This window comes from Diadema setosum, chromosome 12, assembly GCF_964275005.1.
Source record: "Diadema setosum chromosome 12, eeDiaSeto1, whole genome shotgun sequence".
Lineage (NCBI taxonomy): Eukaryota > Metazoa > Echinodermata > Echinoidea > Diadematoida > Diadematidae > Diadema > Diadema setosum.
Window position 1 is genome coordinate 11,037,189 of NC_092696.1, and position 10,179 is coordinate 11,047,367.

The window sequence follows — 10,179 nt, forward strand, 5'->3', positions numbered from 1 at the left end:
GCCTTAACCTTTTTCTTTCTCTTTCCAAACACTTTCCCTTACTCAAATGCGTGTATAATATCTACTTCATCCAGGGCAGATGAGCTACTAAGCCAGTCAACGACCTGTTTGGAGGTGGTACACACCTACATGTAATGTATAAGGAGTAAACCTTTCAAATCCGAAGTGGAGCCCCCTAGGCGGGTCAGTGTTATGGACATTGCTTCGACAACTCCTGTAGCGAAAGCTGATGCCAAACGAAGCACTCGTCGTTCCTTTGGATCACATCAGTGAGGCAGAGAGAGGGATTCTGATGACTGGGCATCCCAGTATCTCCATATATCGCGCCCAGGCTTGCGCTCTGGAGAGGTCACACAAGCACTCTCTTCATTGACGGTAATATCAACACTGGAGGCAGCAGTCACGAGTTACAAGTCTCGAATATTTAATAGCGTATACTCAGACGCTATGGATTGCCTCTGACGGTGGGAGGGATCATCGCAGTCCCATTGGACAGCTACCGCCCGCCTCGAGCTGGGCAGCCCCCAGCCAGTTAGGTGCTGTCCCGCCACAGCTTGCCTTCCTCATTAGGTACATGGGGATTATGATAACTCCGACAAGCAAGCTGTAACTACTGCACCAAGCAAAAACAGGAAGAAAGTAATGGAAAACATGAGACTAGCTCTCAAATTTGGATCGTGGAACGTTCGAACAATGACCCCTGGACACGGACATGATTCTGACCTCTAAGACATCAACGATGCAAGAAAGACTGCTATCATTAATGATGAACTACTGAGACTACAGGTTGATATTGCTGCCCTACAAGAAACACGTCTACTTGGATCAGGCACCCTGAAAGAGAGAGAGACTAAACCTTCTCCTGGCAAGGAAAGAGCACAGAGGAGCGCAGAGATCATGGAGCGGGATTTGCAGTCAGGAACTCTCTGCTGAGTATGGTTGAGCCAGATGACAAGGGTAGTGAACGACTTCTGATTCTCCGACTCCAAACCTCTGATGGGCCAGTCACCCTTGTCAGTGCCTATACACCAACTCTGCCCTCCACGCCAGAGGCCAAGGACGAGTTCTATACTAACCTCAGCGATATCCTCAGGAACATTCCAGACAATGAACACCTTGTCCATCTTGGTGACTTTAACGCCAGAGTGGGTGCTGACCACGACTCTTGGCCATCCTACCTAGGGTATTTCGATGTGGGCAGGATTAACGAGAACGGGCAGCGCCTGCTAGAACTGTGCTCCTTCCACGGCCTCTGCGTAACCAACCCCTACTTTCAGACTAAGCTACAGCACAGAGTGTCATGGAGACACCCACGCTCCAAGCACTGGCACCAGCTGGATCTGGTCATTGTCAGACGAACAAACCTCAAGACTGTGCTTCTCAGTCGCTCATACCACAGTGCAGACTGCGACAACGACCACTCACTGGTGTGCAGCAAGCTCAGACTTCACCCGAAGAAGTTCCACAGAACAAAGACAGCGGGGAATCCGCGCATCGACACCACAAAGATGCAGTGTCCGGATAAAGTTGAGGAGTTTGCCAAGTCACTTGTGGATGCTTTGTCTGCAGACAAACAGCGAAACTCGGCTTCTGAGAAATTGGACCACCTTTGGGAGACCATTCAGAAAACAGCTCTTCATACATTCGGAATGAAGACCTCCAAGAACTGCGACTGGTTTGAAGCCAGGTCAAATGTGATGATGTCCATCATCGATGCAAAGCGTGCTGCCCTCGTTGAATACAAGCGCTCACCAAACGAGAAATCTCTTCAAGCACTTAGAGCTGCTAGGGGCAAAGTGCAGCAGACAGCAAAAATGTGCTAATGAATACTGGCAGCAGTTCAGAAATGACATCCAGACTGCAGCTGCCACAGGCAAAATCAAAAGGATGTATGAGGGAATCAAGTGTGCGCTAGGCCCAACACAGACCAAGACGCCCCCCTCAAATCTGCTAGTGGGGAAGTAATTACTGACAAAGGAAAACAGATGGAGAGATGGGTTGAGCACTACTCAGAGCTGTACTTCAAAGAAAATGTCTCTTCCGTCCTTGACTGGAGCTGGATGTAGATCCAACATAGGAGGAGCTCTACAAGGCTTTCGACAGTTTAACTTGTGACAAGGCACCTGGCAACGATGGCATCACGCCAGACCTGATCAAGTGTTGCAAAAATACATTTCTTCTGCCCTTTCTTGACATCCTCTGCCAATGTTGGAGAGAGGGAACCCCACCACAAGATATGCAAGATGCCAAGATTGTCATCCTGTATAAGAACAAGGGTGACAAAAGTGACTGCTACAACTACAGAGACATCTCCCTCCTGACTGTTGTAGGCAAACTCTTTGCCCGAGTCGTGCTCATGCGCCTGCAGAATCTAGCAGAGCGCGACTACCAAGAGTCCCAATGTGGCTTCCGTGCAGAACGCTCAACAGTGGCCATGATCTTCTCCCTCCGCCAACTGCAGGAGAAATGCAGAGAACCACAAAAGTCCTTGTATATCTCCTTCGTCGACCTGACTAAAGCATTTGACAACGTGAGCAGGGAAGGGCTCTTCAACATCCTGATATTAATTGGATGTCCTCCCAAACTACACAGAATAATTATCTTTTCATGACGACATGAGCGCAACTGTACAGTATGAGGGCAACATTTCCGAGCCCTTTGACGTCATGAGTGGTGTGAAACAAGGCTGTGTCCTTGCGTCCACCCTCTTGAGCATCTTCTTCTCCGTAGTACTAAAGAATGCCTTTCGGACCTCAACTGAAGGGGTATACCTACACACCAGATCAGACGGTAGACTGTTCAACCTTGCAAGACTGAGAGCGAAGTCCTTATCAGAGACCTACTATTTGCTGATGACGCAGCAGTTACATCTCACACTGAGCAGGGTATCCAGTGTCTCATGGACAGACTCTCTCAAGCTTGCAAAGACTTCGGTCTCACCATCAGCTTGGAAAAGATCAATGTTTTGGGCCAAGATGTTGACACTCCACCTGTCAAGTTCACCTACCTTGGTTCCGTAATCAGCGAAAATCTATCCCTCGATGCTGAAATCAACTGCCGCATTGGGAAGGCAACGACTACACTTGGCCAACTAACGACACGAGTCTGGAAGAATCCCAAGCTAACGTAAAAACAAAGATGGCCGTGTACAATGCATGTATCATCAGTACACTCTTCTACGGAAGTGAAGCGTGGATCAAATATGCCAAACATGAGCGGAAGCTGAATAGCTTCCATCTCCGCAGCCTGCGGCGCATCCTTGACATAAACTGGACCGACAAGGTGCCAAATGCCAAGGTCCTTGAGCGTGCTGGCCTCCCCACCATGTACACGCTGATAAGAAAGCACAGATTGCGTTGGCTCGGACATGTGCGCAGGACGGACGATGGCCGCATACCAAAATACATCCTCTAAGGTGAGCTCGACTCTGGCAAAAGATCTGTTACCCGCCCCCAGTTGAGGTATAAGGACGTTTGCAAACGTGACCTGAAAGCCCTGGACCTGATACCAACAGTTGGAAAGATCTTATCAGCAGACCGCAGCAGATGGCGCAGTACGCTCCAGATGCAACTCAAAGCAGGTGAAACGAGGATCCTGAGCCTTGCAAATGAAAAGAGAACCAGACGGAAAACACAAGCACGTGGAGAAAACCCTGCGACTACCCACACTTGTCACAGAATGGTAGAGACTGCTATTCGCGAATTGGACTTGTGAGCCACAGTCGATGCTGTGGCACCAGTGGAAGAATTATCACCAAAACTTGACAACTCCTAGAGCGCATTACCCATGGTCAACACTGACCGACGGAGGCCTACATAAAGTTACACTTTCACGTCTTAGATAATAACAGAAGTATTTGTCTTACTGCCAATTGTTATGATCTGAATTGATGACATGAAGTAGATTGGAATGGTTTGCAGATATCGTGGTTATTGTCGCACACTATCACTGAAACTGACCACTGTCTATACCTGTCTGCAGCAAGTGTGGAATGGCTTCCAGTTATATCACACACGTAGTATACGTATTGTTATTAACGTGGGGTGGATTGCGATAGCATGTTATCTGGTTATATCAAAACGAAATTTCACATCTAAAAGTTGACAACTGAATATAGTAATATCGTTTAAATCTATTCCTAATAAGAATATACAATTCGATGGGACATTTGATATTGGGTCAGGGTATTTTTTCAACATTTACATATCCTACAGATAACTAGGCCTACAGTTGTACATGAAATCAAAGATAAACTATATACCATCCGAGGCACTACAAAATCCAATACTAGACTGAGTTTTGTGTGTATATCTGTGTGTACAACAGCCGCATAATGTAGGCCTACACGAATATGCTTGGATATAGATTATTTGCAATGTACAACACGATATGAAATTTATGATGAAAATAAAATGTAATTTTATCGTAAGAATGGATTTTCAAACTGTCCCAGTGCAACATGAATCTACCAGTCAGACTGGCAAAAGATCGAAAAGATTAAGTTCGCGATCTTTAAGATCTTGAAGTTTTGCCAGTTTGACAGCGAAACTTTTCGCAAAACATCTCGCGAAACTTCCCACGGTATATCTCCCTCACCAAGGACAAACTTCTCGATCTGTTTGCGGACGGTGTCTCCGAAGCGCGAAGTTATTGTCATGTACAGATGTGCATTGTTATGTCACAATCACTAGCCATTAGACGGCACCCTCTTTCTTCTTTCTTGCGCACGCGTACCAATGGTCCAAACTTCTTGATTCAAGTTTGGCTGCCAGTGTGACCGTACGAAAAAGATCACAAAGACTTCACGATATTAAACTTCTCGATCTTTTGCCAGTCTGACCGCGCCTAATGTGAGATTACTCTGAGTCATCATAAGCAATGACCATTCTCCACAAGTCAAGATCATTGCTACCTTCGAGTTCAGCCGGTGTTATGGTATGCAGCTTGGAAGTCGGGTTGGCCGAAGCGTAATCTCTGGTGACCACCACACCGTCACGTCGCAGCCAGTACACTGTATTGTTGAGTATGCTCACATCCCTCAGGAATCCTTTACCGACTGCACTTTTTATGTCTACTCCGGGTATAATAGTCTGCCCTGTGCTGTGCCCTGGAGGCAGGTCAGTGTAGTAGGTTGTGTCGGTTCCACCAGTTTCACAATAGACCAGTCGACCAGCTGTGAGACAAAAGACGGATTTGTGAAAACGTGATAAACATCTTACAAATGCTGAATAGTGCCGAACAGTCTTAACAAATTTAAGTAGTGTTATAGATATCAACTCTTTCTGTATCATAGTGTAAACCATCTGTATGCCACATTATTCTGGGATCGCAAAACACGTAGTAGACGGCGAGTTGTCACAATATTGGGGTATTCTTAAAATTTTCTGTAGATTTTGATTTTCTGTGCTATTTTTGGGGGTGCTGAACACGAATCCACCTGTTACCATTTTTCTAACCAACGTCTTCAGCCGTTGCCATGGCAACGAATTATTTTCTTGAAAAGAACATGTATTCTTTATGAAACATAATAAAAACATGCTGTAAACACCATAACAAGTCAATATAAACATCTCTTTAAACAATTAAAAATCACAATTCTTATAATGCCATGGTTATCTTATAGCGACGATGGTTGCCATGGTAACAACTACTTTAAAAGAAAACAGTGATATTTTCATGAATAAGGAAGAAAATATGACAAGATCGATTGGAATATTGATTACTAACTACTATCATGATAATCAGCCTTTTTTCCCCACTATGGCAATTTCATTTCCTTTTTGTTGCTATAGCAACAACATGACAAAAGTGCCTTTCAAATAAAAAATGGGAATTTCAATTAAAAGGAAAGCAAGAATGAAATAAATCTGTAGATAATACATATCTAAAAAGTTAGATTTTTTTTTGTCCGCTTTCTCTTATTTTGGGAGTGCCATACACGAATCCACCTGTTGCCACATTTGTAAATGTGACTGTGCACCTCAAAACGAACATAAAATCGCACACACTGATTTTGCGTGAGGACTGAAAATAAGTGAAATGGGTCAACCTAGCCGAACTTGACTTTTTCATATTTTATGAACGAGCGGGTCTTCTTTTACATTATGCTAAAATTTGGTGTCATAAAACGAGCAGGAAAGTGTGTTTTTTAGCAGTTTATCTCGAACATTTTTTGGTAGAATAGTGTGATTAGGTGTGTCTTTAGAATCCCTTTTTCATTTCTGAAAAACCTTGTCCACAACTCTTCACTTTCAACTGTAATAACTTTTGAAAGGATAGCGCTACTGCTTTGAAAGTTAGCATTAATTATGGACAGAATGGCATGCTCAATTTCAGTTTAATTTGATAATCCCTTCATTGTTGTTACTCTGGTGGTTTACTTCCTTTTTTTTTGTCCCATTCATCGCACAGCCAGCACGGTTTGGTAAAGATTAAGCGCTTGAATAGACACTATACTTCAGAGCCTCTTTTCTCAGTTTACATTTTTCCTGAGTTTGTGCTTTCTATTCCATGTTTAGATAGGTTAGGCCCCCCCCCCCCAAAAAAAAAAATGTTGCATTGGCGTAACCCGCCCGACCCTAAAAATTCCGCCGACCCCATGTTTTTTTTATCATTTTTTTGCTATCGATATCAAATATTTTGTTGATTGCGATCGCGATCGCACAAACCCGGAAGTGGAAACGGCTCTGGGGATATCGGATGTACGAGGGAGAGATCTAGCATTCAGACTTCGATGTATTGTGCACAGTTTTGCCATAGGTTTCTTGTGTGGAGAACTTACACGAATCTGTATATGTGGGACTGTAATAGAGATCGCCGTGTGCGATGAAAAGATCGTACATATGGGTCAATTTGCATCTATCTTATCTAAGTCAAAATAGTAAAATATGAAGTGAAAACATTCAGGATAGGGATTTCAACATCTTTAAATTCTGTGAAGGGGTATAATTCCAGTAATATCGGCCTCATAAATGATTTGTAGAATAGATGAACACAGCACATTCGGTTCAGCAGTTGTAACTGTTTACTGAGCTGAGCACGAGTTTTACACGTAAAATGCAGGTAGCAAAAAAAAAAAAAAAAGAAAAAAAGAAAATCCGCCCGACCGACCCTATTTGAAAATCTCATGTTACGCCAATGCAACAATTTTTTTTTTTTTTTTGGCCTTAGGAGAGTCCATTTGATTTGAGTTATACATCATTTTAAAGCTTAAAGTCTGCTCTTTCAGAATATGGTCTTAACTAAGAATTCATGTCTGGCGACTTTTTGTTTGTTTTGAGGTGCAGGGTCACAAATGACATCTTTAGCCGTTGCCATGGCAACAAATGACTTTCCTTAAAAGAACATGTATTCTTTATTAAACATTATAAAAACATACTGTAATTTCCAACAGATGTCAATATAAACATATTTTTTTGATTAAATTAAAAACCACAATTTCCGAATGCCATAGCTGCCTTACAGCGATGACGGTTGCCATGATATTAGAAGATAATAATTATTTTTAATTATGACTACCAGCTTTTTTTTTTTCACTATGCTCATCCCACATTATTGTCGTTGCTATGCAACAACTTGAGGACAATTTTCTTTTATAGAAAGAAAAACTGTTTTATTAAGAAAGAATAAACAAATGATCAATTTCTGTTAAAATCTTTTGTGCCTTTTCCTCTATTTTGGGGATGCTGAACAGGAATGCACCTATGGTCATTTTTCTAGATGAAGTCTTCAGCTATTGCTTTTTAGTAATACTGTTGATAGTTTAAGTACAAATATAGTATTAGATGACTCTCATCTACAAAGAGTCTCTCATATCAATTTTTTGATTTGTTTTTGTTTAATTTAGGGCAATTTATGTTCAAGTATTGTAATAATTTGCTTCCGTCTATTTTTGATTCTGTGTTCCTCAAAAATCAATCATTTCATGAATATCCCACTAGGCGTTTCTTATTTCATTTACCTCTTTTAAGAAGGATTTTTGATTAAAAAAAAACACACTTATTTATGTAGGCCAAAATTATTGGATTTTTTTAAATCGTCACACAAAAAAACGCTCCATCCATATATCTTTTTCACGAGAGGACTGAAGTCATTTGTATTGCAATAGTATGACTCTACAATACTGAACTAGCCATTTGGCCTTTTTTTCTTACATTAACTAAACAGAAATTTATCATCTACAGACGTATTTTATTCTTGCTTTTCTTTCAAACGCAATGCTTATTTTTCTTTAAAAGGCAGTTTTTTCATGTTGTTGCTATAGCAACGAAAATGAAATGAAATGAACTTACTGGAAAAATAAGCTGATAATCAAGATAGCAATTTGTAATAAATGTTTCACTCAATCTTGTCACGTTTTCTTGCTCTTTCATTAAAATATCATTTTTCTTTGGAAATAGCTGTTGCCATGGTAACCGTCATTGCTTTCAGGTAACCATGACGTTATAAAAATTGTATTTTTTCATTTGATTAAAGAGGGTTTATAATGACATATTTATTTTGTGTGTTCACAACATGTTTTTATGATGTTTAATGAAGAATACATGTTCGTTTAAGGAAAATAATGCGTTGCCATGGCAACGGCTGAAGACGTCTTTTACAAAAACGGCAACAAGTGGATTCGTGTTCAGCATCCCAAAAATAGGGGAAATAGCACACACAAAAAATCAAAATCTACAGAAAATTTTAAGAATATTACAACTCGCCGTTTACTAATGAGAGCTTTTTGGGAAACATCTGTTTACTTTTTGTGGGAACATTCATGCTAGAAATGCAGTACAGCAAAGTTGAGGAAAATACTTTGGTTTTATGATCATAATATGGCAAAGCTATGATACGGCAATGGTGTTTTCAATGTACGGTTGCATATTGTGATTTATTGTTTTGTTGGTGTATTATTGTGTGCTTCAGCGAAAAAAATGCGAAGATTACAAACCGCCGACAAGATGATTATGCTGCAAGAGACTACTAAAGCAGCATAAATAAAAAGAACAGACAATTTTCACTTACCCGAAGAATTATTATCCAAAGTTGATTATCGCTTTTATTCAACTCTGACTATGTGGTACAATGGTAAAGGCCCTATGATTTTGCAATAAGTTTTATGCATGAAATAATTTCTTTATGAATCAAGCGACTTTGTCTAGGAATCTCAGGCGTAGCCAGCCCAATTAAGTGAGATTACAGTGTGGAAATCATTAGGTAAGCGGGAGTGGTAAAGAAACCAAAAACTTTGTATTGATGGTGCATAAACACATAACGCAAACCATTTCCCTGACAGATCACCTCACTGTTTACATCAATTCCAACTTAAATTTTATCATAAATCCGAGTCATGACTTCACTGAACTTAATATATGCACTTTTTTGTACATCTTACAACTTGCGTCGCTTGACAAGCCGGTGATACGGCTGTTACCAGGTGTGCTCAGAGAAGTACAAGCAGTCCCGTCTTGAAGGCTTTTACACTTTATCCCTCCTTTGTCCCAGTTCGTCCAGTACACATTTCTAAGACGCAGATGAAGAAAACCAAATAACAAGTTTTGTCAAATTAGGCAAAATGTTTAAATGGCAGTCCTTCTTCCGCATAGTTTCTCAGGTAATTATTTGGAAATTTGGTAATACGAGTTATATTTTGTTAATGGAATTAATTTACACAACAATTTTCCTTCTTTGAATCACGGACATTGTCATATGCTTACTGATATTTTATGTGATTTTACTGAAAATTATTTTGATTTATGCATGCAATTGTGTTGGAAGAAAAATATTAAACGATGAAAATGGTTTGAGCAAGAACACGAAATCAGGAAACTTGAAAGTAAAAACGCAATGCTGACAGGATCATTGAAAAACAAAAGAAATGCACACATCACTGTAATAGAGCTACATATTGCACATACTCGGAAAGGATGTTTTATAGAGTGCTGCGCAAGATATTAACTCTTTATGTGCCACGTTCGCACGTCCGACTCAGTCGACGGCGTGCCAACTTCGCATATTCTGCTCAACAAATAAAGCCGCCAAGACCGATCGATAAACCGCTAATTACTCCTAATCCCGCGGCACAATGAAAGCGTTTCTCGTGCTTTTGTTCCTCTCATATACGGCTTGCATTCTATGTGGTGATCGACTATCAAGCGATGTTTCCAACTAGATTTGCTTGTACATCCTAAGTTT

General features: G+C 40.9%; 1 protein-coding gene across 1 annotated transcript; it reads left to right on the forward strand.

Moving 5' to 3' along the window:
* The first annotated feature begins 935 nt into the window (after positions 1 to 935).
* LOC140235712 (craniofacial development protein 2-like) lies at positions 936 to 1,823 on the forward strand. Its single transcript, XM_072315725.1, has one exon. It carries the CDS (start codon positions 936 to 938, stop codon positions 1,821 to 1,823), a length of 888 nt encoding a protein of 295 aa, XP_072171826.1.
* Positions 1,824 to 10,179: the final 8,356 nt, after the last annotated feature.

What these genes read in the sequence shown, in the direction of transcription:
- LOC140235712 (XM_072315725.1), top strand. Translation starts at nt 936, where the DNA reads ATGGTTGAGCCAGATGACAAGGGTAGTGAACGACTTCTGATTCTCCGA.